Source organism: Cyprinus carpio, chromosome B17 (assembly GCF_018340385.1).
Source record: "Cyprinus carpio isolate SPL01 chromosome B17, ASM1834038v1, whole genome shotgun sequence".
Classification (NCBI taxonomy): domain Eukaryota; kingdom Metazoa; phylum Chordata; class Actinopteri; order Cypriniformes; family Cyprinidae; genus Cyprinus; species Cyprinus carpio.
Window position 1 is genome coordinate 16,124,786 of NC_056613.1, and position 27,884 is coordinate 16,152,669.

The following is a 27,884-nucleotide window of genomic DNA, read 5'->3' on the forward strand; positions in this document are numbered from 1 at the left end:
TGCTTCAGTGTGTGGACATGTTTCACTAATATCCCAGTTTTATGAAAAATGCAATACCACATTTGAACCCTATACAAGACTGTGAGTGTTACCTCTATGTTCGGTTTGTATTTGAAAGATAGGCATTGTTTAGAATGTAAAAGGTTGTATGTAAAAAGTGGTGTTTTGTGATGTGCACAAAGATGTCAGTCCTTTATGAAACTGGAATCTTAGCAAATGTTAGTTATACTGCAAAATGTTTTGCTAGAAAGAACATCCTTTTTATATTCAGATTGATTTAATGTTACTTCATTAAGGCCAGTGGATGTGTACTTGACATTGTCAAAGCATCTTAAAAAAACAAAGTGCCAAAACGTAAGAATGATTTTTGTGCCAAAAAGTTTTTTTCCCCTAAAATTATGCAGCTGGATTATAAAACCTGCTGGTATGGAACTACTGTTGTTGATAGCCTTTGCTTAAAGTCAGATTTGAAGTTGTCTGAAGATAAACTATGATAAGGTTCAATAACAATAAAAATATTTTTAATAGAGGTTATAGTGCAATCTATTTCTGCCTTTCTTTGGTGGTTTTTAGTTCACAACAGGGAGAAAATGGAAAATGGACTTCATTAGACAATTAAAAACCTCAGCTTCATTTATATGCATAACATGGCATTTTAATTAAAATTGTTTTAACCTACTATTTGAAGGGGGGGGGTATATTAAAAAAAAACATGCTTTTTTTTTTCCCCACAAAAAAACTCATGTTCATGTCAGATGGCATGGTGTCCTTTTCAAATATAAGAAATACAAAAAAAAAAATTACACGAAAAAGAAATGCACTGCAGTAATGACTAAGAAATCCTCAACATTTAAATGAAAATAAATTAAAAAGTTATTCACAATTAATATATATTTAGAAATCAAAGGAAGATTTTTTTAAAAACCCAATCGTTGTAAACACATGTGGAAATATCAAGTAACAAATGATGCATGAATACATCTGATTTTAGTTTAATCCTGAAGCCAGTCTTCTTTAGCCCAGTCAGGCATTTGGGTGGAGTATTCAAAGTCAGGTCCTTTGTAGCGTAATGCATGTAGGTACATAATCAAATCCTTCTCCACTGGGTCAGGTCTCACAATTTTACACTCGCCACATAAATTATCTCTGACAAAAGCATTCGATTTTGCAGTTTTGGAGGCTTCATCTGATACTGAATCCTTTTCTTTATGAGCGCCATTCATCTCCCCCCTAATCTCAGCAGCAGATATGCTCTTGTGAAGTTCTTGACTACCTTCTGCCTTCACTTCCTCCTGTGTCAGTTCACAGGAATTGTCATCACATGCAACGCCACTTGACTCAGGTGCAGTTATTTGGTCATTGTGTTCTTGAGCACCATCACTACACTCTTTCTTCGGCTCTTGCTTTCCTGAGACCTCTTCATCAGGCAAATCCAACAAGTGCAGACTCTCCTTTGAACGATGCTCCTCTATAAGAGCTTCTAGAAGCTCTTCATCACTTATACCCACTAGCCCTCCTTTGGCTCTGTTTGGACCCCATGCAGAAGACCCATAGATGGGATCATTGAGGATTGGAAAGCCAAGGAACTGAAGATGAACACGAATTTGGTGCGTACGTCCTGTGAGAGGCAGACAGCGGACCACACTTGAGCACCCGTTATAGCTTAGTCTCTGGAAAACTGTGCGGGATTCTTTGCCTTTGGGATCCACCCTACAGAGGCCCACCCGGAAGGACACTACCAGGATGGGTTCTTCACACACCACCTCACCCTCTGGAAACTCCCCTTCCACACGACAAACATACTCCTTCTCTAACTGTGAGAAAACGAAAAGTACAGTTAAAATCTGCATAAAATGAAAAATTCACCTTATCTATTTTCTAAATACATGTAATAGATCTTTGTCTCACAGTTCCAGACTTTTAGAGATTTCATGCATGGTTTAATTTCTAGCTAATATTTTAGTATGGAGACCTCCACATGACATGCAGGGAAAAAAAAGGTTAAATAAATTAATAAAATATGGCCATAAATTATGTTGTGGAAGCAGATTCTTAATTTGTGGCTACAATATTTTTCTTCCATTTATTATATCCACATTAAAAAAAAATTATTGAAATGTAACATCAAAATAATACATTAATAATTCACTTTTCAAATAGACAATTATATACACAAATAAAGCTTGAATTCATGTTAAGAATTTTATTTAATTGTAACAAAATATTAATAACTGACATTTAAATGCATGTTTTTAATTGCTTTTCTTAACCCATTTTCCAACTGATTTGCTTTATACTTTTGCCAAAACTTTTCTATCCATTTTTTAGTTAAGTTAGAAAATTTGTACATTTTATGTGGGAACAAGTTTAATACAAGTCTCTTTGATGCACAAGCAAATGTTTTTCCCAAAGCCCATAGTCAAAGTTTACATATGTAATATTTATTTAAACTAAATAAAGACATCAGTGACCGTATAAAACAGATGTGTCTGCAAGGTTATAAACTGTATTATGCATATGTATTTCAAATATTCCAACCTTTCTCCACACATTACACTAGCAGTCATGCCTTGTTTTATTGAGGATGTGTTGTAAAATTCAGTATAAAGTTACATTTATATTTTTTATTATTAAATGAATAAGTGATTTTTTTTTTTAAGCGACACACCGTTCTCCATAAGTCTGTGGGTCAGCATAGCCGTTACACTACCACTGTAACCAGATTACAAAAACTGCAAACTGTGACTGACAGAATGAAGAATTTTTAAGACTGTACACCAAATATGTGTCATTCATAAAGTTGGTCTTACCTGTCTCTCACGAACCATCGCATCCAGCTTTTTGGAGACCTCGAGTGTACGAGCAAACAGCAGCACACCTGAGGTGAGGCGGTCCAGCCGATGCACTGTGTGGAGGCCACTGAGGCCTTTCTCCTTTCCCAGAATGAATATGACAGTATTGTGACGGTAGCGGCCACAGGGATGCACAGGAAGTGAGGCGGGTTTATCCACCACCACCACTTCACCATCATCCACCAGAACCTCCAAGGGCTTCCCACTCACAGGGGGCTCATGACGATGCACTGTGTTCCTCATTAAGTCATTGTTCTAGACGAGCAAAAGACAAGTAAACAAACAAGCACACATAAACTGACAGTGTCGTCACGTGATGTCTTACCTTTAATATTATATTCAGGTCATCCACTGGAGTTTCATTCAATTTAATACGCCCTTCTTTGACAGCCTTGTTGTAGTAATCCATAGACTCCGCCCGGAATTCACTCTTAAAAACCTCTAGTAGTGTTTTACCAATCCAGCGTCCCTTACAGTAAGTTGTAAAATCAAAATAATAAGGATACACTTTGCGAAGACCGCCTTCAAAATAGTAGGAGGTTTCCGCAAAATGTTCCTGACTGAAACTGACGCCAGGGTTGCGCTTCTGTGGCGGAGGCACGTACCGCTCTCCGGGACGCAGCTGTCTGCCGCACTTCTTGTGCTTCTTGCGGTTGCCTTGTTTCGCTGCCTCATCTGTCTCCTCGTTTTTACGTTTACCGCGGTTTGTTCTAACAGTGCTGTCCGTACCACAGCTGTCTTCTTCAACTGAGGCATCTTTAGTCTCCATGGCGCGCGCTGCAGTGTAGCACTGTTGTTTTGAGAAGTTTATAAAGGACACTTGCGTTGTCCGTAGCGTTCCCAGAGTTTTAACACTCACGTTTGTGTTTCGATACAACTGTCTAAGAAAATGATTGTTTTCTCTTTTTCCAACGCAAAGTAACGCATTTAAACTTGCTACCTTCCCCTTCACACACATGAACCATGCCATCCAGCGGCTCAGTGACAGAATTCTTCTTCTTCTTTTCTTTTTTTAATGACGGCTGGCAAATCCACTTGAAAGTGCATTTCCGCCACCTACTGGACTGGAGTGTGGTGCATGACGTTTATTGGTAACAACCTTTTTATACAGTCTATGGCAGTCTATAGGCCCTATATATTTTTGTTGCAATTAATTTAACCCTTTCGCACGTACGATCACACCGGTGTGATCAGTCTAGGCTGGTCCCTGGAGTGTACGATCACACCGGTCAGTGCATGACGTGAAATTCAAATGTGCTCCTCGCGCGCGTTGGCTGGCGCTGAGCCAGAGGGGACAGGCGCGAAAGCTCAGAGCTGTCATCATAGACGTTGGAACAGGGGGGGCTGGGGGGCGCGGCCGCCCCCTCCCCCTCCCCCTTTCCCCACCCCTCTCGGGGTCAGGCAGCTGGGGGGGGGGGTTTGTTCGTTGTTTGTGTTTCCGTTGTTTTTTATATATATATTATATATATATATATATATATATATATATTATATATATATATATATTATATATTATATATATATATATATATATACAGAATCTGAATTAAAATGTGTTTGATTTAAGCCTACATTTCAAAATTTTTTGTCAGAAAATGTATTGTTTTTTAAGGCCTTTCGCACGTTGGGACGATCACACAAGTGTAATCAGTCAAGGCTGGTCCCTGGAGCGTACGATCAGTGCATCACATGATCAACTGCTAAATTCAAAATGTAGAATTTAGCCAGACACAGGCGCGCGCAGAGCTGTCATATATCACAACTTTTCAGTGTTTTCAACCACATACTGTTTATTTTAGGTTTCAAACATATAAATTCACATAAGTACTAAAAAAAAAACAATACATTTAGAGTTTGTAAAATACACACTGATGTCTATGGAAGAGGTAATAATAATCCTTTCCATTATAATTCGACACGTTTTTTATTCATATCAGATACACATTGTGTAAGTAACTTCAATGTTACTCTGTTCTATTCCCAGTTCACCAGCCACTTACTTTTAAGTATTTCGGGAGAAGTGGATGAATTCACGTGTTGTAAACATAGAGGTTGTAAATCCAACAGATCCGATTCTCTGAACTGCGTCTGCGGCACAAACTAACACGGCGGCGCCCCCTCGCGCATACAGCTCAAACTAACGCGATCGTTGTTTAAACAACAATATACTTCCACTTTCATGTATTTGACAATCGGAATATCAGATATTTCATGCCATAGCTAACACATTTGTGAATATTCTGAATAAAAAAGAAAAATGACATAAAAGCAGATCATCATTCATTCAGCGCTGTTGCTACTGCGGTATGTCACGTGACAAGCAATGACGCGTCACCATGGAAACGCCGCCCCCCCTCTCACAATATAGTTCCCACGTCCCTGGCTGTCATCAGAACTTTTCAGTGTTTTCAACCATATAATGTTTATTTTAGGTTTCAGACATATAAGTACTAAAAAAACAATACATTTAGAGTTTGTAAAAATACACACTGATGTCAAAGGACGAGGCCAATAATAATCCTTTCCATTATAATTAGACACGTTTTATGCATATCAGATACACATTGTGTAAGTAACTTTAAAAGTTTACTCTATTATTCTCCCAGTTCACCATCCACTTACTTTTATGTATTTCGGGAGAAGTGGATGAATTCACGTGTTGTAAATCCAACAGATCCGATTCTCTGAACTGCGTCTGCGGCACAAACTAAGATGGCGGCGCCCATCGCGCATACAGCTCTATGGAAGGCCAAAAGGGTCAAAAACACGCGAATTTTAACACGTAAACAACACATTAAATACGCATATTTCACGCGTAAACAACATGTATTTAACGCGTTAAATACGTGTCGTTTACGCGTGAAAAATCAGCGCATTAAATACGTGTATTTAAACGTGTTAAATAACGCGTGAAGTACACGTTGAGTCATGGTCATGCACAATTAAAAGACCAGTAAAAAAAATAAAACTGAACGGGTCAGTGTCATTGGCTCCTGAAGACTTGGGTCAAACAATTTCTGTGAGCTTAGGGGGGTGCACCATTCATAGACCAGGCTACCACCATTTACCATGCAATAGATCAGCTTATTCCGCCTATTTATTTTGTACTTTTTTGTCTTTTTTGTATAGCCTATGGAAATAATATATTTAAATTGCAATTTTATGAAAAATTTGATATTATATTAGAAATAAAATTGCCTTGTTTGTCTCCATGTATGCTTTTTTTAGTAAATAAACGTATTAGTGGACATTATAGTTTTAACAGTGATCAAACTTAAGTTAGCATCAAAACTTTTACATTTATGTGGGTAAATCAATTACAGTGAAGGGAAGCAATCAATGCGGGTTTAAGACAAACCATTGTAATCAATATATGTCTTTTGGAAAAAACGTGAGCTTTTCTTGTGCTTACATTTACAGCTATCACCAGCAGGGCGGCGCTTATTATGCATTATTTAAGACTTTCAGGTCAGGTATAAGAACTTGATTTGGCTTTCCTGACAGCAGAAGTATTCTACCACTTCCACTATTTAAGATCCTCCTATTTACTTTTCTTTTCTTTTTTTTCTTTTGTATTTTTTTCCTTTTTTGTGTAGTCCAAAGAAAATATCTAGATTGCAGTTTTATGAAAAAAATACTTTTATCAAGATTCAAGATAAGATTGCCCCTTTTTTGCACATTAGTAAACAAACCTGCGTGACCACAGCAACCCGGAATTATCAGAGATTTATTAATTAATACTTTATTTTGAATTAAGTAATTATTATATTATTTATTATACAAAATATTTCATTATTAAAATATTATATTTACCATAGGCATTGGCTACTGGACTGTATTACATGCCATTGTCAGCATTGATTCAAAATTAAGTTTATCATGAATAAATGTCACATAAAGTGCATAAGATAATATAGGCCTACAAGAAAACATTTTTATCCATCCTACAGTCTTGTAAGTCCATTAATGATCGTCATTTTCCTGTCATATTTGTATATTGTTATTATTATTATTATTATATTATCCACTTATTATTGGTTATATATCAATCTTTTCTTTTCATTTCGATCTCTTTACTTAACGTTCTGAATACTTTTTTAAATAAAAGCGTACTTTAAATGCTCGACATGCAAATCAAGCTTTGATTATGCAAACTGGAATTTTTGCTGGAATGCAGTTTAAATTTAACATATATTTCATTTTATTTCGGCTAATTAATAGACCATAATTATAGGCTACTATAGTGCTTTCGTTAAAGAATTAATCATTCATGTAGTTTCATTTGTAAATGAAAACACAACAGCTTATTTATCATCACACATGGGCATAAATACAATCATATAGTCAAAACTTTATTGCCATAATTGTCAGATAAATGATAATGAGCTGTTGTGTTTTCATTTACAAATGAAACTACGTGAAGGATTAATTCCTCAACGAAACAATATAGTATTTATCAAAAATTGTATAGTATTATCCTGTGTTTTTTCCCTTCTCCCAAAACAGCTTATAATAGGCTAAATATTTAACTATTAAAATAAATCACAAATTTATTAAATGACAAATATATTATATTTCGTTTTTTTTTTTTTTTTTATAATTCGTTTTCTTTTTTTTTTTAGTTAATTTAGAAAAAACGTTTGGAGCATTTATTGTTCGTTAAATATAAGTTTTTGTACTAGTTACTAGTTTATTGGTAAATAATTAAAATATCTCCTTAATATTTCCCCCTGACACATTCATGGTTATTACTATTGCTGGGGCTTTGCGGCAAGCTTGAGCCTATTGCGTGCTTCGAGCCACTCAGTCCTCAAAGCTATGTCACTTATTGTCCCCAACACAACTAAAATATTTTTACAAAACATGTCAGTTACACACTGTCATTCATCTCAAAGCTGTGTTACTTATCAGGCCCGAGGCCCAGACCGCGTCTGAACTATGATGTGAAAAATATGCCCGAAACACGGCCCTAGATGTGTAAAAAAGTCGGGCCGGCCTGAAATGCAGGTTTAACTATTACTTACTATTAGAAAGTAGTTAATATCTTTAACTGACACATATGTAGTAGTGGTAGGCTACTACATATGTGTCATATGTGTACTATATATATTAGTGCAAATGGAAATGTCAGGATTCAGGAGTACCAGATAAAATGATCAACATATCTGGAATGAGCATGAGATATACTGCAGCACTAACACAGTCATAGTGCAATATTATCTGAGGCTGTGGAGTACAACACTGGTGCACTGTTAGTTCAATTCAACAATGTTAATATAATAGTTACTGTGGCTACTATCTGCAAGGACATCATCAATTTGTGGTTTCTATGGTTTTACTACAAAAAATGGTTATGTATGGTTATATATTTCAAATAAAATTTGATAATTTTAGAGATTTAGATCAAATTTGTGGGCTTTCCCTGATACTTGCATGAAATACTTGCATTCTATTAGGTGCCTTTACTGTACAGCAAATGGAATGTATAGTGCTGCAGTTTATTTATTTATTTTCAGTACATACTTGTGTTCGGTTCACAGACATACATTCACAGTTTCATACATTTATCTTGTCCATCAAAGAAGACTTTAATAAAATAGCTAAGAAAGATGACAAGTGACACTGCATTGACTCCCCTTTTAAATTGCTAATTTAACACTTTACATTTTTTTTTTATATAATCAGGTTTCACTTAGAAAACTACTAATCCGGTCAACAATAAGTTTAAGCATTCCCTATAGCACAAGTTCACAGCACATTTCCTACAGGTCCACTGTCCTGCAGAGTTTCAATCCAACCAGCTCCAACACACTTGATCCAGCTAATCAAGCTCTTCAGGAAAGTTGCCCTCCAGGAACGGAGTTTGACACCCCTGGCTTATAAAGTCATAAGAACAACAGACCGCACTTACGTTGCAATCATTCACAGCTCTAAACAACATGAGGCTTGTTTTGTGAATAGAAGTCTGTTGTACAGTAGGTCTATTGTACATTTGAGCTTTCAATGACATTAGTTCTGATTTAAAATAGTAACGAATATGTTAACACATTGACATACACTCTTAAAAATAAAGGTGCTTCACGATGCCATAGAAGACCCTTTTTGTCTAAATGGTTACATAAAGTAGCTTTAACATCTGAAGAACCTTTCTGTTTCACAAAAGTTTCTTTGTGGTGAAAGAAGGTTCTTTAGATTACAAAAATGTAAGAAAGAGATGGTTCTTTAAGAACCTTTGACTGAATGGTTTCTTTGTGGAACCAAAAATGGTTCTTCTATGGCATCGCTTCAAGAACCTTCTGAAAGCACCTTTATTTTTAAGTGTGTACTGTACATTTCCTCATGCAGATGATTTGTATGAATGTATGATCACAAGATTTGATATCAACTGGTCTGGCTCAGTCAGAGTCTGTGTTCTGTCAGTGCTTGAGGAAGTAAAAGTAAGTGGGGAACTGAAAAAATAGCTTTAATAGCACAGTCTCATTTGAGAAAACTGCTGGTTAGGTTTGAAACCCGCCACAGGGTGTGCGGTAAGAGACTTCGTGAAAAGATGTTGGAAATTTGGGATTAACCTGTTTATGTCACCACAACAAACAACTCAGTTATTAGTACAGATTAAATGTAGTCCTTAGTTGTGGGTGTATTTAGTGTGTAGTTTTCTATAGAAACCGAAAATGCAGAGTAAATAAACAATAACATGAAATTCTAAACCAATATACACATGAATATAATATAAAACTGAACAGATAAACAGAAGAAAACAAATTTGCTATGTCATAAAGTTAAACAGTAAACCGCTTAATTTATTCTATATGGTAGCCTATCAAGAATCTCAACACCAGCACTTAGCCTATGAACTATGCCCTTAGCCGGGTCACTGTATACAGTAGTGTAACGGAGTACGCAGGTGACTTCCCCCCCCCAAATGAATCAAAAGGCTATGACTTATACTTACAACTTTGAATCATAATGTAGCTCGGTTTGCTGCCAATAACACAGAGTTGTTGCATGGGTTTGGTTCGTTTTAGTGTAGTGTAAGAAACTATAAACACACCACCCCACCTAATTCAGGACAAGACCACCACAATCCAAAATATTGATTTTTATTTTAAACCTTTTAAACCGTAAACGTAGTTTGTTGAATATCACAATTTTTATTCCCAAGCAACATTAAAAACATCAATAAAACCATGCATCAATAAAATCCACAAATGTTAGAAAATAGCTCTCCTCAAAATGGCAAGGAGGGTCGGGCCTGCTCCTTATCCACCGCCTACCACCTGTAAGAGACAGAAGAAAAAAAAAAAAGCAGACCCACCGCATAAAAAAAAACAAAGAGTAACATTTAAAACCACCATTTCAGTGTCAACCTTTTAGGTAATACACACCACACAGCAGTGCCACACCACCCAATCACCTACACCAGGGGAGGTTAAGGGCCGATGCAGCCCCGGCCCTATACAAAGCCACTATACACTGCAAAAACAATAGGAGAGAGCAATATCATACAAATGACAAACATTTAGCACATCAAGCTCAAAATATAAGATCAATAAGCAAAATATAAGAACACAAGCACAAATTAACTTAAAAAAAAAAAAAAAAGGAAACAACTCAAGTCTACGCATCAATATAACAAAAAACAAACAAAAAAACAAAAAAAAAAGTTACCCCACGCACTCATCCCAAGACCAAAATCCAAATATGATAGATGCATAAAGAAACTATAAACCGCACCAATAAACATCCACAAAGGAAGTGTATTAATTGCATCAAACTCCATAACACCAAATGTAATACTGCATTTACCCGTTACTTTCCAACACAGCCATCAGCCCATTGAAGGTACTGCAGCAATAAATGTTTGCCTGCCCTAATTAGGCAACAAAAGTACATAAATCAGCCTAAAAGAGAGAGATCATAAAAATAATTAGGCACTCAATAGGCAACCATTCAATGCAAACAATTCACACAGCTCATAACTCCACATACCTATACAAAAGGATAAAAACCGCACATCAAACACAAGGATGAGGGCTGCACGTTGACCACAGAAGTTAAAAGGCTGCACATCGAGAACCAGGATTAAGTGGTTAACCATCGAGCACAACTTCAGGAACATGCCAATCCTACCGTCAATGCAACAACTATTTTATACTTTCCTGTGTCACATTACTAACAATTCGCACCTGAAATTCATTACTGGCCAATCTCCTCCCACATTAGCTTTAAAGATCAAAGTTGACAGAGAAAGTTCATGATCTGCTTCACAGCATCAACAAAAGCCTAATTTGCATTGGTTTGGTAAGTGTACATTAGGCATTCCCATTAACAATCCAGATTACTTGCAGATACAATCTATATATGTTTGTGGTCTAAAAAAAAAAAAAAAAAAAAAAAAAAAAGAGCTACTTAGTATTTTTATGTTTAAATGTTTAATTAAATGTAATGAAGTGCTTTAACAAATCACATCATTTCACGGATAAATTGCTTTAATACCAATTTTCAGGGTGGCCTAGGACTTTAGTATAGCAGAATATTTCTGCTGTCAGGAAAGCCAAATCAAGTTCTTATACCTGACCTGAAAGTCTTAAATACTTATATACATTCTAAATTACCATATTGAAATAATTTACGTCTTTAAATTCATTTAAATTGATAATATCGCCTGCACGTTTGTCTGAATGCATAATAAGCGCCGCCTGCTGGTGATAGCTGTAAATGTAAGCACAAGAAAAGCTCACTTGTTTTCCAAAGACATATATTGATTACAATCATTTATCTCAAACCCGCATTGATTGCTTCCCTTCACTGTAACTAATTTAAGCTTTGATGCTAACTTAAGTTTGATCTGATCACTGTTAAAACTATAATGTCCACTAATAAGTTTATTTACTAAAAAAAGACAATTTTATTTCTAATATAATATCAAATTTTTCATAAAACTGCAATTTAAATATATTATTTCTATAGGCTATACAAAAAAGACAAAAAGGACAAAATAATTAGGCTGAATAAGCTGATCTATAGCATGTTAAATGGTGGTATCCTAGTCTATGAATGGTACACCCCCTAAGCTCACAGAAGTAGTTTGACCCAAGTCCTCAGCAGCCAATGACACTGACCCGTTCAAACTGATTTTTAACACGTACTTCACGCGTATTTAACACATACTTCACGTGTACTTCACGCATATTTAACACGTTAAATACACGTATTTAACGCGCTGATTTTTCACGCGTAAACGACACGTATTTAACACGTTAAATACGTGTTGTTTACGCGTGAAGCACGCGTATTTAACGTGTTGTTTACGCGTTAAAATTCGCGTGTTTTTGACCCTCTGGGCCTTCCATACAGCTCAACTAACGCGATCGTTATAAAGGTGTTTAAACAACAAAACACTTCCACTTGCATATATTTGACAATCGGAATATCAGCTATTTCCATGCCATATCTAACAAATTTGTGAATATTTTGAATAAAAAAGGAAAAAAAAGACATAAAAAGCAGATCATCATTTCATTCAGCTCTGTTGTTTCGGCGGTGTGTCACGTGACAAGCAATGACGCGTCACCATGGAAACCATAAAGTGACACATCTAAATAACGATTCGCCTTGAAAAATCACGCTGGGGGGTCAGCCAGAATATTTTAAACTTACGTGTTGAAAGGATTAATTCAATACTTGTTAAATGGTGTTTGTAGAAAAGTCTGATACCAAATAAAAAAATTAATATATATATATATATATTATATATATATATATTATAATATATATATATATATTTTAATTCAATTTGTAATTTTGTCCCAGACATTACGAGATTACGTCAGCGTCAATCACAATCAAGTTACGTACGTACATCACGCGCAAGCAACACAACGTATCCCGCTGTTTGCTAAAGTTAACGGTGTTTGGAGGCTCCTAAAAAAGGGGTTGTTGGGGTGGGGGGGGGGGGGGGTCGCGGGGCAAGCAGCGCATTTATCTTGGGGGTCGCGGGCTTAAAAGTTTGGGAACCCCTGGTCTATGGTAACAACATATCAACTAAAAAATATATATAAAATAAATAAATAACGCACACCTTTCGGAAACCTTTTGTCCAAAAGAGTATTACACAAGGATACAATTATTTTGATATACTTCATTATGTGATCTTCAAATTCTATTTATTAATCTTATTGCTTTCAAATAATCAATAACTGCATTATAGACTTTATACTGTGCTGAAGCATTCTCTAGTATTGTCTTAATTGTTATACTTCTTCTATTAATCACATTCTTTCTCTTTCATATGCTTCACAATGTAAAAGGATATGTTCCACAGTCTCTGGTATAACACATTTATTACAATTACCTGACTCATGTTTACCAATAATAAAAAAATGATTGATTAAGAGCTGAGTGACCAATACGGAGTCTAGATATTATTGTGTCCTCCTTCCTACTTCCAAAGTTTTTCCTTCCATTTCCAACTTGTTTTTAAATGTTGTATAGATGCCGACCCTTTACCTCCCCATCCCACATCTTTTGCCATTTCCTAATCATAGCCCCTCTGATTATTCTTTTCATTTCTGCTTTACTAAGTGATAAGTTTATATCTACATCGGTTTGTTTTAATGCCTTCTTGGCCATTTGATCATCTTCCTCATTTCCCTCTATCTCATGTGCCGGTATATCATAAAATGACATGCTTAATCTATATTGGTTTTTTGAACATGTTTTGTAGGATATCATATAATATGTCTTGTCTAGATGTAGACTTGACACTTAATAAACTCATTAAGACAGAGAAAGAGTCTGAGCAAATGTATTTCCTCGACCCAATTAATCGTTTCTGCTGAATAAACTGATTAATGATTCCCTTTTGCAATTCTAATCTTAAAATGAGGAATGAATATAGAAACGGCTGTATTTCCTGAAACAGGATTTTTGGATCCATCTGTAAATATTTACATTTCCTGACTATAATTTTGATCCATGTACATTTGTGCAATCTCATTCTTGGAAACATAACCCTTTTTATGATTTTATTCTTCCAAAATCTGAAGGTCTACTATAGGCATTAAAAATAACCACGGAGGTATTATGGGAATTTTCACTGTAGAACATCTGTTCTTGTCAATCCAATATCCTCAGCCTCTTTTTACAGTCCGTCCAAAACATGTATTATTTGAGTTATGTTCTCAACACTCCATCAATATATTTTTAACTGGATGGGTTTCAATGTGTCCTTTTAAAGAGGTCCAATATGCCAAAGTCTAAGCCTGTGAATTTCCATTAGTGTCTGCCATTTCCACCTGAACTGCTGATACTGGAGAGGTCTTAAAAGCACCACACATACTCGCAAGACTTGTGCTTGAATAATCTTTTTCAATAACATTGCTGAAGCAGATCTATACACTATCAGTGACAGAATTGTTTCCGTCTTGGGTTGATGACATCATATAACGTCATGTGTTTACAAATTATTTATGGTGTAAAGTTTTGTATCTACTTTTAAATCTACACACTTTCGTAGAACTTATTAAATGTATTACAGATGTATTTGTATACTTTTTTGTTTCTTCCCTTTTTTGTATGTTTTCCTTCCATTTTTTTGTATGTTTTTTCCTGTGCCATTTTTTGAACATTGAACACTTTACGGAAGTAAAAAAAAAAGGTGTTTAATGTTTTAAGGTAGTTCATAAATCCCACATCATAGTATACTGAGCTTTATTAATTTGATAAAAAAAAAAAAAACAATACATTATATTAATATTAAAACTGAGCTTTATTAATTTGATAAAAAAATTAAAAACAAGGCCTTATATTATGTTTACATTTACTAGTGTACACAATTAACATATGATTCTACATTTAATGTGTAGATAAATATAACATTTTTCAGATTAATTAAAATCAAACTTAAATTACACAGTTGATTAGACAACAGCAACACTTCAACTCAAATTCTGACTCCATGCACAGACTACAAAAAAGAGAACACATTTTTAAACATATTTTTTAATTTCATTGGCTAAAAGTATTTTTGTTTCCCATTCATTTAAGTCTTGGCATATAGCTTAGTAGCGAGATATTGAAATGATTCATAGCACATTAGCAGTTATATATCCACATATAACTGCACTCTATTTGGACTGCTTCTTGCTGTGTAGTATGTTAAAACTGAACACATGGCCACTTATGAAGCTACTGAGATCACAAGCCTTACATATGGAAGTTCTTGCATACTCGGTTTAAGTATGTGAAGAGACACCTCCTCAGAAACTAAAGCATTCGTTTCAGTCCTCTAGCAGTCGCTGCATTTGAACTTCAGTTTTAAGTCAAGAATCCGAATGACCAAGAGGAGTGTGTTGCTAGGCAGCAAGTGGAGATGGGATGGGAGGTGTTCCCTAAGCCCTAAGGGCTTTCTGAACCACAGCACCAGCGCCATCTCCTGCAGGGGCAACCATACTGCAATCAGAGCTCATCACTGGGAAGAGAAACAAATCAACAGCCACACAGTTGTGATGAGCTCAAGTGCAACAGAAATCACTCTATTCTGCTTTATCTCATAAGGACTGGATGCATACCCTGGCCACTGGCGGTGTTTGTCTGTCAGTGGGACGTAAATCACACCCATCAGTGTTTTCCTGAGGAAAGTACCATCGCTCTGACGGTCATACTGCTCCAGAACTTGGCTTCCACCCTCTGGGCCCACAGGCAAAACAAGTCTCCCACCTGGTTTCAACTGTTCCAGGAGCTGTTGATGCATATGTTTAAATAAGACTACTGCAGGCTATGTGAGCAACAATTAAGTCTTATTCATTATGTGCATACAGCTTTAGGGAGTGTAGGAGCTGCTGCTCCAACGTGAATGGCATCATAGGGGGCTTCATCAGGATAACCCAACCGTCCATCACCCACTGCAAGGCAGAAAAAAAAGAAGCATTTCACCAAAACAAGTTGTCATAAACAGGTCAGATGAGAATGTTTGTGCTTCATTGTAAAAGAAAAAAACAATTATTTTAACAAATTATTTTAATCACTCACCCACTAATTTAATTCGTCCAGAGGTGAGCAATTCTGGATCGTCCGCCTGGACATTTTTCAAAGAGGCTTGCACCAGCTCATCTATGTGGTCAATTCCCACTACTTTTCCAGAGGGCCCTACCTATAGAATAAACATAGCAAAATATATACAACAGTAATCAGTATATCTAATTAAATAAAATAATTATGTAAAATAATTTAAGAATCCAAAAAATGTCACGACAGATGTTTAGATTTCACTGTATATAATTTCGTTATATAGATTTGTCTTCTTGTTTATTTTGTAAAATTTGAATTATCGTTCGTGTTGGTGTAGTAGTTTTTTCAAAAAGTTTATGCTCATGATCATCATGCATTTACTTAATCAAAAATACAGATTTTTTTTGGGAAATATTAATAACAGTTTTCTATTTTAATATACTTTAAAACATAATTTATTCCTGTGAAGCAAAGCTGAATTTTCAGCATCATTACTCCAGTCTTCAGTGTCACATCATCCCTCAGAAATCATTTTAATATGCTGATTTATAATCAGTGCTGGAAACAGCTGTGCTGCTTAATTGTTTTGGGACCTGTGATACTTTTTACGGATTCTTTGATAAATAAAGTTAAAATGAAGCTAAAAAGTACAGTGCTTATTCTCAAAAAAAATAATAATAATAATTACATACATACACACACACCTCGAAAAAAAAAATAATATCGTGAAAAAGTTTTTTTTGTAACATTTAAAAAAAAAAGAAAAACTCACATATACTATATAATATTCACATAAAAAAAAAAATCACAAAAAATGTTTTTTTTGTTTGTTTTAATTTTGATGATTATAGCTTACAGCTCATGAAAGTCAAAAATCCAGTATCTCAAAATATTAGAATATTTCCTAAGATCAATCAAAAAAGTATTTGCAAAACAGAAAAGTTCAAGTTCTGTACAGTATGTTCATTTATGCACTCACGACTTGGTCGAGGCTCCTTTAGCACGAATGAAAGCATCAGTGAGGTGTGGCATGGAAGCGATCCGCCTGTGGCACTGCTGAGGCACTATTGAGCCTTCAGCTCGTCTGTATTGTTGAATCTACCGTTTCTCATCTTTCTCTTGAAAATATCCCATAGATTGCATATGGGGTTCAGGTCAGGCGTGTTGGCTGGACAATCAAGCACAGTAATATCATGGTCAGCAAACCAACTGGAAGTGGTTTTGGCACTGTAGGCAGATGCTAAAGTCCTGCTGGAAAAGGAAATCAGCATCTCCAGCTTGTCAGCAGATGGAAGCATAAAGTGCTCCAAAATCCCCTGGTAGACGGCTGCATTGACTTTGGACTTGATAAAACACAATGGACCAACACCAGCAGACGTCACGACACCCCAAATCATCACTGACTTCAATAACTTCACACTGGACTTCAAGCAGCTTGGATTCTGTGCTCCTCCAGTCTTCAGGGTGTCAATGATTGTCTTCTGGACCATTGCCAGTCTTCCCCATTATTGTGGTTTCAAAGAACAAGAGATAACCGGAATTTATACTGTAAGGAAGGTCATTTAATGAAACTCAAATGTAAACATTCTAATATTTTGAGATACTGGATTTTTGACTTTCATGACCTGTAAGCTCTTATCATCAAAATAAAAAAAAAATTTAAAAAACCTTTTACAATGTTTTACTTTACATGTAACGAATCTAGAATATATGAAAGTTTCACTGTTTGAAATGTTAAAAAAAAAAAACTTTCACCATATTCTAATTTTTTGAGATGCACCTGTATGTATGTATATATATATATGTATATGTGCCGGGTATATATATATATGTATATGTATATGTTATATGTATATATATATATATATATATATATATATATATATATATATATATATATATATATCAGTGCTGTCAAACTATTAATCATGATTAATCGCATCCAAAATAAAGGTTTTTGTTTACATGATAAATGAGTGTGTACTGTGTATATTTATCATGTGTATATATAAATACAAGCGCATGCATATATTTAAGAAAAGTGTGTTGTGTTTGTATATTAAATATATTTTATATAAAAATATAATATAAATGTATATACATGTAAATATTTTCAAAATATATAAATTGTATTTGTGTGTATGTATATATACATAATAAATGAACAGTATACATACATATACAAAAAGTTTTATTTTGGATGCAATTAATCGCAATCAATTGTTTGGCAGCACTAATATATATATATATATATATATATATATATATATATATATATATATATGAAAAAAAACACAGCACTCACCATTCTGGCAAAGCATGCAGTGAGATATCCACTTCCTGAACCCACATCCAAGGCTGAAGCTCCTTCTGTTAACTTGTCACTGAGGACCTCCAGAGCATGTGCATGCTACACAACAAATCATTCATTATAGCATATTAAATATAACAGTAGCATCTATCTCAGAGGTGTTTGCTTGACCTACCATATGAGGGGCACTGATTGTAGCCTTGTATCCTTTGTAGAAAACACACACACACACACACAATGTGAGTGAAAAATAGCTATGTGTTTGTTTGTTTTTTCCAGTTTGCTTCACATATTCAAATAAATATGCCTGCTGATGTATGAAATTCACCTATGGACTGGGGAGAGTCAGCATAAGGGTGATCTCTGGAATAAATCCCTCTATCAGTGGCAAGCATGGCATTAAACACTCTGTCACTGCGGATAACTCCATGATCTGTCACAGAATGACAACATTAAACTCTTTACTACTGAATCTATGTAAATTACATTTGTGTATTGAGATGTACAATAACATCCAAGTATCGTTTTTGTGTCACTATCTATCTACTAACCTCTTAAGCGGGTGATGAGTTCTATATTTGTTTTGCCACTAGAGATCCATGCCATGGTCCTGGAGAGCAGCAAACCCATAGGGACCGCTACTGCTGCCAGTCTGAGCACTGTCTGCATTGCCTAACAAGCTGAGCCTGCAACAAATGATGTTTGGATTTCAGCAACTGCCAAGTTAGGACAGTCTGTGAACTAACTCTGACATACACCTGTCCTGAGTCTTACCCCGCGGAAAAATAACTTAAACCACCCCTAAAACCCAAATAACTCATCAAAATTACCAAACTGGTAGACTAACTAAAAGCAAAAACATTTATTAAAAAAAAAAAAAAAAACATTAAATTAATTTTTTTTAAACTAAAAAAAAAAAAAAATCAATTGAATTTGTCATGCATGCAAAAACACCAAAGAAGTATTTGAATTTGTCATGCATGCAACAGTGTGTTTGTTCATTTTAATATCTCTGGATCTACCTGTCTCTGGATGTCAGACCACTGATGCGTCCAACATGCGTCCTTGATTCAGGTCAACAAACGTGAGAATCGGACCTAACCTAAATTTTACACGCCGAACACCAAATAGACAGTGAAATAACAAAATATGATCATATACGCAACAAACTGGGTTTTAAAGATGTTGTACGTAAGTTAGTTTTTAAACGCACAACCATAAATATCCCTGAGCAATAAAAAGAACAACATGCAGCGTCGCGTGTACAAGTTTTCAGAATATTGTTTTAAAATAGTAACAGAGACTAAATGGGTGTATATGAATCACAAGTACTTAACTGTCAAGACAGAACAAATACCTTACTCGTAAATTTCGATCCGATGTCAACGTGCTGAAGAAGTAAACGGAAGTAGCGTTTCCAAACATTTCTCGACGACCAATCACAATCACAGGATTATTGACGGACATGTGTAACGGCCAATCAAATTCGGTGGGTAATCCCTGCCGGTTACGTGCATCTCAGCAGCAGTGAAGGGAAAGCAAGAGAGAAGGATGGGTTTTACATGCTGATTTAATGCTTGTGTCCCCCCCACCCCTTTTTTTAATATATCTTGAGTGTAGTGAGAACATTGTACTTTAAGGTAAGCACTATGGTAATTTTATGACGTAATTTTTCTACTGCTCCATTATATGGGTTTGCTTGAGACCTAGTAATGTCAACAAACACTAAGCCTTTTGATATCATCTTATGTAAACAAGGAGTAATGGATCGCTGTTAAAACTTAGCTTTTTTCTATTATAGAAACCTGACAGGCCTGACTTTTCATTATTAAACCATGAATGTTGATATCCCATCATGTGTTTACAACACGCATGTGATTCTTCTTTAAAATTAATGCTTTAATTACTAGGAACGTGATGATTGACGATTTCGAAACCCATGCGGTCCGATCTAGTGGAGATCTGTGGTCTGAGATCTGCTCCAGGCTGCCAGAGCCTCAGGTACAGGATGGTGGACAGTTTACAGACTCATTTGAGCCTTCCTCTCCAGCAGACCCTCAGACCAACTCTCCCAGAGCTTCTTTCTGCCCCTGGGAACCGATGGCTGACTCTGAGGTTTACATTGCCAGTTTAGGTACAGGACATTATATTTGATGATAAGCATGTTATTTAATACGGCTTGTTGATTTGGTTTCTAAGAGCATGTTTTGTTGCTACAGAAAATCGACTGAAGAGGATCAAGGGACAATCGAATGAAGTAACATCAAGGGAAATGCTCCGTTCCTTGTCCCAGGCTAAAAAGGAATGCTGGGATAGATTCCTTCATGATACCCAAACCTCTGAATTGTTCCAGGAAGGGAACTTTGATCAGAGGTAAGAATGAGATCTGGTTCTCTCAGGGATCTTAACGATGCGTCTGCAAATTGGATAATTGTCTACACATATTATAAAAACACAACTTTTAAGAAATGTTGTTCTTTTTAACTTTCTATTCATCAAAGAATCCTGATTAAATGTAACCATAAAATATGAAAGAGCACACTCATGATGATAAGAAATTGTAAAAGCATAGAAAAGCATATAAGAATTATTTATAAATGATCATGTGACACTGAAGACTGGAATAATTATGCTGAAAATGCAACTTTGCATCACAGGAATAAATTCCATTTTAAAATGTATTCAAATTTTAATTTAACAATATTACTGTATTTCTTATCAAATAAATGGAGCCTTAAGCATAAGAGAAGTTTTTCAAATATATATATATATATATAGTCTTATGGGCCCCAAACTTTTGTATGATAGTATATAACATTAATGAATGTAACAGTGTCTTTCATTGAGAAAATAAAATAAAATAAGGTCATTAATGGAGTAATTTTGTGATGTTGGCTCTTATCTTTGCATTTTTATACTTTTTAGGAGCATTCTACCCACACCAGACTGTTCCAGCATATACATTCTACAATTTCTCACTGGAATGGTCTACTTTAGATTACACAATAACATTTCAGGGGAAGGTCAGGACTCTAAAATACTTGCTTGAACCACGCTGTTGTTGACTCTTGGATTGCGTCTGTGACCCATCATCACCCGTAGCAAGTGTGCAAAATATGCTTGCAGCTGCTTAGCCAGATAAGAAGCCCACCCTAGTGGGAGTAGCGAATGGTAATGATACCTTACCAGCTTGTAGCTAGCCCTGAGGTCCTCTGAAGTTGCAATATTTTAATTAGAATATTAATACTTTTTTTCATTAATGACCTTGATTAGGCTATTATTCAGAACTATTATTCATTTTCTCTGTGCTGATGATTTAAAAAAAAAAAAAAAAGCCATTTATTTCTGTGGTTAAATGAATTTAATCAGCTCTTTGGTTTGAGTGTAATTATTTGGTCTTCTCTATCCTGCAGTGCTTTGGAGCAATTCAAGCGCTGGCTGTCTCCTGAAAGGGTGGCCATCAACGCAGAAGAGCTGGAGTACCTTCTCTTGCCCACACAGAACAGTGAGGCTTCTGCCAGCTCAACCCAAACTGACAAGCCATGTGAGGAGGAAGAGTGCCCGAGCCCAGAGAAATAACCATATCACAGCAATAACTGACCAGCAGTGTTAGGGGAATCAAGAGTATATGAGGTCTTGCTGTGGAGTATTACGATCCATTTAATGGGATCATTTGATTCACAGATTTCTATTAAGGTGTCTTTGGTGTCTATCTGGTTTCAACCAAGATTCAGTATTGTATCCTCATATTTGTAGGACTGGAAGAAATACATGTGTGAATTAAAAAATAAAATCTCTTTCTTTGTGAATTTTTATTTGCCAAGTAACATGCTGTCTGATTTGTAGAGAGAAGTACAAGCATGAAAACTTGACTACATTTTTTCATGTAACATTCCACATGTTATCAAATGAATTTCATTATTTAATATTGAATTTTTGCTATTCTTTCCTGTAGTTTTGTTTATACACTAATCCAAACAAACACAAACATTATATTTATAAATGCATTATTTCATGCATATTTGTATGAATTGAAAATCTGTCATTCGTCCCGTGTTCAAATGTGTAGGTCAGTGGACCGGATGGCCACTAAATTAAACAATAGTAGAGAATGTTAGGTGTAATATAATATGCCTATTGTCTCTAAACTTGTTAGTAATTGTACACTTTATTCTGAAATGAGAATAAAAACTATGAAGAAGCCATAATGAGATTCTTGTGTGACCTTTGTAGTGATGCATGCTGATATTTTTGCCCAGCAGTAACCAATAGATGTCACTATTGTTGAATATGGATGAGGCAGCACTCCAGGGCGTTCCTGTCATTTATACTGTTCAAGCATCATTGCATTGTTCCACAGTTGGTCAATTTTTTGTATTATTATTTATCATATCTTAATCGTATTATGCATGTAAAATTGTTCATTTATTAACTTTGACATTTTATTATCATTTAAATTAGTTTTCTGCTTCCAGATCATAAGCTGTGTGTACAATATATTGATCACGCTCAGTAGTTTATGTTGCCGTACAGCCCCATGAAACATTATCGAACCGAGAGAGAGAGAGAAAATGTTAACGTCTAGTTTAGGTGACTCGTTAATTTATGCATTCTTACTTTACTAATACAAAGAATATTTAAATAACACGAAACTATGCAGCATGTTGGACATTATAGGAGTGTTTAACGACCAAATATTCTATAGTTGCAAGTTTTTATTTTATTTTAAATTGTACTTTATTGAATTAATGCCTAGTTAAATGATTATTTATTTTTTTTGTTCTTATTTTATTGAATTCAATTAGTTTTATTTATTTGAATATATCTATTCATTTAGCCGATGGGGAGGTCTGTGAAATCATGTTGGAACAATGCAATAGTTTTTCTAGCATTATATAAGAAGGCTGATGGTTACTGAAGGTTCCTCGCACTTCTGCGCATTGACACGTCGAGGGAACTCTCCAGTCATCTGTGCGCGTGTCTGGCGGCGATCTTCGCGCTCAGTATACACGAGTTGGGATCGTTTTGAGGAGGAAATTTACATGGGTTGTATTTAATAAAGGCAACGTAGAGATTTACTCAGTCTGTGAAGAAGTCTTACCTGTATCCTTAAACTAAGTGTTCTTGTATCATGCAGCATCCACTGAAGAAGTGATCAAAAGGACAAAGGTGGGCAAAATGTTTTAGCTTAAACTGAAATAATGGTGTGCGTGTTGAAAAATGTTTTAATTGGCACGCTAATTGAATTGCACAGAGCGATATTAAATACACAATGATATAAGTAGAATTAATAGGTGTCTCTAAATCTAAACATATACAGACTTAGTCGTATCTTTATTGTAAAAATATTTAACTCGGAAACATGCATTTAATGGATATTTTATTTAATAATTGGTATTAAATCATCATAATTTCATACATCGAAAAGAGTTTTTCGTCCTCTAAACTCCTCATTTATCATCAGAGGAAAGTGAGTCAGATTTAGCTCTCTTTACAGTATTGGATTGAATCTGTCGTTTAGGTTTGTGGGGACTGGCTCCCCCATTACAACGGTTAAATTACCTCTGTAGTGCTGAGGAGAGAAGGATCTGAGTAATGTAACTGCTGTCTTCTTCAATTAGATTTGAGCTGTGCTGCTGTTCAGCAGCAATATGTTCAGAACAGATCATATTGTGGTCTATTTGACAGAAAGCAACATGCAGGACTTTGTCTCACAATGTTCTCTGCATGTTCAGAGTGGACATAACTGTTCATTAATAATGGCGAGCCACTTAGACTGGCAATATGAATGCATTAGGTGAACTAATCAACATAGGCCATTTCTATTTTTTATCTTTTGTGTTTGTTTATGCAGATGTTTCTTTAGAACTGCCCACAGATTATATGCTTTTATATTAACATTCCCAGTATGGGGCATGTTGTCACAACTGAAATGGACATTAAATCACATTAATGGTTTTCCATGAATTTCATTTATTAAATTTGCTGAAAATAAATAAACTGTTTCAACAGCAGATTCTTTTTTTCATTTATTCCATTCATCCTTTACAGTGAAAAAATGTAAGTCTGAGCACAGCTAACATCTTGTAAGGGTCCGCTAACAGATAGAAGCCAAAATGTCTTTTGAAGTTGTTTAGTCTTAACCAATTTCAAATAGACTTCTTGTTCACAAGTATGTACAAGTGGCTGTTCATGGAATTTTATCTCAGAGATAAAAATGGTTGCTCGGTTCACCTAATGCACTGTAGCTTTCATAAAGTGAAGAAAGACTAAAGCGTTTTGCTATCGCAATTTGCTGTTGAGTGGAATCTTGCAATTATCATACTGAAGTCAAAAATAATTGTGGACAGTGCTGACTAGGAATCATTGCAAGATGTTATTTGAACATCACTTCTATTGCTATGTTTTCTGGCACGCACACTGTAGTCTGTTTATTTAATCAGTTTGTATGGAAGGTTTATATTACTTGGCCACAAGTCTTTCCTTTATATTGTAGATTAGGAATGGCCATTCTGTTCTACAGGAATAGAGTACAGTATATGGCCTCTCTACTTTAAATCATACACAAATAATCCAAGTGGACATTCAATCTGGGCCGGTTTAGTGTAGTGTTCTGTGCTGATATCACAAAAGGCAATTAGATCCAAGGAATTACCGAATTTGTTTCAGGGGAAAATGTTCCAGCAATACAGTACATTTATTGTAATTTACTTTTGCTAAAGCAGTGGCTTGTAATTGGCTGGTTGTGACCCAAAATGGGTTGCAGGTCTGTTCAGACAAAACTACATAGGGTTAAAAAAATATGTATTTAATGTAGACCCAGACTACATTAAATCCAAGTTTTCATACAAGAGGATAAACATGGTTAGTGCTGACCACAGGGTGTTTTGTGTAGTATATTATTAGCTGCCAACACCATGAAACCATTGAAATTCAGTACATTTAAAATACAAAATAGTTACATTTCCTGTTTACTCCTGTTAATATTACCAGTATGCAAATTTGTGTATACACACAATATACAAAATTATTTATATTCATAATTATTTTAATGAATATTATTCATGTCAGGTTAATTGTTGTATACTTAGGTAAGTCATGTTAATGTTAATGTTTTTATATATTTTTTTCCATGTTTTTGAAAGAAGTCTGTTATGCTCACCAAAACTGGACTTGCTCAAAAATACAGTAAAAACATTAATACCGTGAAATACTATAATTTAAAATAACTGCATTCTATTTTAATATATTTTAAAATGGAGTTTATTCCTTTAAAGTCTTCAGTGTCACATGATCCTTCAGAAATCATTCTAATATGAAACAAAAACATTTGTTTTTTCAGGATTCTTTGATTAAAAGAAAGCAGCATTTTCTCTGAACATCTTTACATGTAATTGAAATCAGCATTTATTTGAAATCTTTTGTAACATTAAACGTCTTTAGTGTCACTTTTGATCAATTTAGTGTTTTATTCAGTCCTTGCTGAATAAAACTATTTCTTAAAAAATCTTACCCCAAGCTTTTGAACAGTAAAATATACATTCAGTTTCTATTACAGTTCATTTACAATGTCTTCTATTTACATGTCACTTTTTTCAAACAGGTGTCAGATTGTTGTCATCATACCATGGCAGACATGGGCTATCTCCATAACGAATCATGGACAAACATGACTTTAGATGCATCTGCTTCATCATTCAGTGGACTGCAGCTCCTGATGGACCTGAAGCCACTCTTCATCCCTCTGTATGCCATACTTGTCCTGGTAGCGTGCTCTGGAAATCTCCTCCTCCTCATCCTCATCGGACTGAACAAGAAACTTCACAGCACTACAAACTTCCTCATCGGAAACCTGGCCCTGGTTGACCTGGTTATGTGCCTGTTCTGCGTTCCCTTGACTGCGTTTTACGCCTTTGATGAGCGCGGTTGGGTTTTTGGCCAGTTCATGTGTCATTTTGTTACTCTGATGCAGACGGCGACTGTATTTGCGGCAGTTCTTTCATTAACCGCCATTGCAGTGGACCGATACGTTGTGGTTGCATACCCAATTCGCCGTCGCGGAGGTCGATCCTTCTGCGCGTGGTTGGTAGTCAGCATATGGCTCTGTGCATTAGCAATGTCCACCCCAACCGCTCTGCACACGGTCTATCTGGATCTGAGCGCAACAGGACATGAAATGGTGGTTTGTGAGGAGTTCTGGCAGGGGCAGGAGCTCAGTCGTCTAATATATTCATGTTTCTTCTTGCTCCTTTCTTATTTTGTTCCTCTAGCAGCAGTTTCGATATCCTACTGTGCAATCTCCTGCCACCTGCAACACCAAGCTACACCTCGGCTCATGGCTGCTACACCTTCCAACCAGGAAAAGTGGGGGCGCAAGAGGCGCAAGACATTTCGACTCCTACTGGTGTCTGTTCTGTCATTCGCGTTCTCCTGGCTTCCCTTGCAGGTGGTCAACCTCATACGCGACCTGGACACCGACTTCGCCATCCTGAGCAAGAATCACGTCAATGTGATCCAGGTGTCATGCCACTTGTTAGCCATGAGCTCGGCTTGCTACAACCCCTTCATTTATGCTTCTCTGCACAACAAGTTTCTGTCATATCTATGCCAGAATATATTTCAAAGAAAACCTCATCATACTCAGAGCAGCCTCACAACCTCCAGTCGAATACTTCGCTTGAATACTTCTAGTACTCTAGCTGACATTCCCATGGCTATTAGCAAGATTTCACAAGACTGAATCTTCTCTCCAACACACAAATGTTGCTTCGTCAGGTTCTAGAACTGTACAGATAAATACTGTGCCATGATCAAAGCTGATTCGTTAAACCAATGACTCTTTTGTTAAAGGGTTAGTTCACCCAAAAATTAAAATTCTGTCATCAATTACTAACCCTCATGTTGTTTTACGAAGCTACGAGAATACTTTTTGTGCGCAAAGAAAACAATAATAACATAATTTATTCAACAATTCTTCTTCACGTGTTACCATCTTCTGCCATTTTGGAGAGTACCCCAGAATGTAATCAACGTAATCAGCATCGTTTACGTTCAGTAGAAAGCGCGTGGAAGACGGTAACTTGGGAAGAAACATTTTGAATAAATTATGTTATTATTGTTTTCTTTGCGCACAAAACGTATTCTCGTAGCTTCGTGAAATTACGTTGAACCCCTGATGTCACATGGACTATTTTACCGATGTCCTTGCTATGTTTCTGGACCTGGAAACATTGCAGTTACATTTCTGTCTACAGAGGATCAGAGAGCTCTCAGATTTAATCAAAAATATCTTTATTTGTGTTACGAAGATGAACAAAGATCTTACAGGTTTGGAACAACATAAGGGTGAGTAATTAATGACAGAATTTTCATTTTTGGGTGAACTAACCCTTTAAAGCTGTATGTTCTTCATTGATTCCTGAGGAGGAAAATGTTAAACATTTGTATCAAGTATTTCTGGTTAAATTGTTCAGATGTTATTAGCAAAAACAAAGGTACATTTTTCATATGTCTTGACCAGTAGGTGGTGCTGTGTCAAAACTACTCATGTACCCTCAGGTCATGCTTGTGTTGATATGTACCAAGTTTCTCTGAATACGTCCATTTTGGCATGCTCTTTGTCAAATTCGTTTGTGCGTTATTCGAGAAAAGTTTTATTAATCAATTTGAATTCCCTAAGTTTTGTCTGCATGGTTTGATGTTGATAATTG

General features: G+C 35.7%; 4 protein-coding genes across 13 annotated transcripts; 2 read left to right on the forward strand and 2 right to left on the reverse strand.

The window, feature by feature from the left end:
- Positions 1–610: 610 nt before the first annotated feature.
- Positions 611–3,947, reverse strand: LOC122140171 (RNA pseudouridylate synthase domain-containing protein 2-like). The gene is made up of 3 exons (XM_042742510.1): positions 3,178–3,947; positions 2,811–3,107; positions 611–1,814 (listed from the first exon to the last, which is right to left on the reverse strand). The coding sequence occupies exons 1-3, from the start codon at positions 3,820–3,822 to the stop codon at positions 993–995; spliced, it is 1,764 nt and encodes a 587-aa protein (XP_042598444.1). The 5' UTR covers positions 3,823–3,947; the 3' UTR covers positions 611–992.
- A 10,673-nt stretch (positions 3,948–14,620) lies between these two features.
- On the reverse strand, positions 14,621–19,664 carry LOC109097531 (protein-L-isoaspartate(D-aspartate) O-methyltransferase-like). 9 transcript variants are annotated; one of them, XM_042742518.1, is made up of 10 exons: positions 19,532–19,597; positions 19,197–19,276; positions 18,726–18,860; positions 18,503–18,607; positions 18,350–18,381; positions 18,169–18,273; positions 15,885–16,005; positions 15,672–15,757; positions 15,438–15,594; positions 14,621–15,022 (listed from the first exon to the last, which is right to left on the reverse strand). In XM_042742518.1, the coding sequence occupies exons 3-10, from the start codon at positions 18,841–18,843 to the stop codon at positions 15,012–15,014; spliced, it is 735 nt and encodes a 244-aa protein (XP_042598452.1). In that variant the 5' UTR covers positions 18,844–18,860; positions 19,197–19,276; positions 19,532–19,597; the 3' UTR covers positions 14,621–15,011. The 9 variants fall into 9 exon arrangements, with proteins under 9 accessions (XP_042598452.1, XP_042598446.1, XP_042598451.1 ...); XM_042742512.1 differs by having other exon boundaries at positions 14,621–15,288; positions 15,425–15,594; XM_042742517.1 differs by having other exon boundaries at positions 14,621–15,324; positions 15,425–15,594.
- On the forward strand, positions 19,655–22,382 carry LOC109097515 (coiled-coil domain-containing protein 32-like). 2 transcript variants are annotated; one of them, XM_019111165.2, is made up of 5 exons: positions 19,655–19,814; positions 20,085–20,308; positions 20,394–20,547; positions 21,100–21,197; positions 21,588–22,382. In XM_019111165.2, exons 2-5 carry the CDS (start codon positions 20,092–20,094, stop codon positions 21,785–21,787), a joined length of 669 nt encoding a protein of 222 aa, XP_018966710.2. In that variant the 5' UTR covers positions 19,655–19,814; positions 20,085–20,091; the 3' UTR covers positions 21,788–22,382. The 2 variants fall into 2 exon arrangements, with proteins under 2 accessions (XP_018966710.2, XP_018966706.2); XM_019111161.2 differs by lacking the exon at positions 21,100–21,197.
- A 750-nt stretch (positions 22,383–23,132) lies between these two features.
- LOC109067225 (prolactin-releasing peptide receptor-like) lies at positions 23,133–27,343 on the forward strand. Its single transcript, XM_042743069.1, has 2 exons — positions 23,133–23,343; positions 25,778–27,343. Exon 2 carries the CDS (start codon positions 25,802–25,804, stop codon positions 26,912–26,914), a length of 1,113 nt encoding a protein of 370 aa, XP_042599003.1. The 5' UTR covers positions 23,133–23,343; positions 25,778–25,801; the 3' UTR covers positions 26,915–27,343.
- The last annotated feature ends 541 nt before the right edge of the window (positions 27,344–27,884 follow it).

Excerpts from the sequence above, each read along its gene's own strand:
- LOC122140171 (XM_042742510.1), bottom strand. The coding sequence starts at position 3,822 with ATGGCATGGTTCATGTGTGTGAAGGGGAAGGTAGCAAGTTTAAATGCG. Across the intron at positions 3,108-3,177 it reads ACCTGAATATAATATTAAAG|AACAATGACTTAATGAGGAA; the intron begins GTAAGACATCAC and ends TTGCTCGTCTAG. Across the intron at positions 1,815-2,810 it reads CGATGGTTCGTGAGAGACAG|TTAGAGAAGGAGTATGTTTG; the intron begins GTAAGACCAACT and ends GTTTTCTCACAG.
- LOC109067225 (XM_042743069.1), top strand. The coding sequence starts at position 25,802 with ATGGCAGACATGGGCTATCTCCATAACGAATCATGGACAAACATGACT.
- LOC109097515 (XM_019111165.2), top strand. The coding sequence starts at position 20,092 with ATGATTGACGATTTCGAAACCCATGCGGTCCGATCTAGTGGAGATCTG. Across the intron at positions 20,309-20,393 it reads GGTTTACATTGCCAGTTTAG|AAAATCGACTGAAGAGGATC; the intron begins GTACAGGACATT and ends TTGTTGCTACAG. Across the intron at positions 20,548-21,099 it reads GAAGGGAACTTTGATCAGAG|GAGCATTCTACCCACACCAG; the intron begins GTAAGAATGAGA and ends TATACTTTTTAG.
- LOC109097531 (XM_042742515.1), bottom strand. The coding sequence starts at position 18,843 with ATGCAGACAGTGCTCAGACTGGCAGCAGTAGCGGTCCCTATGGGTTTG. Across the intron at positions 18,274-18,349 it reads CAATCAGTGCCCCTCATATG|CATGCACATGCTCTGGAGGT; the intron begins GTAGGTCAAGCA and ends TTTGTTGTGTAG. Across the intron at positions 15,758-15,884 it reads TGGACGAATTAAATTAGTGG|TGGGTGATGGACGGTTGGGT; the intron begins GTGAGTGATTAA and ends TCTGCCTTGCAG.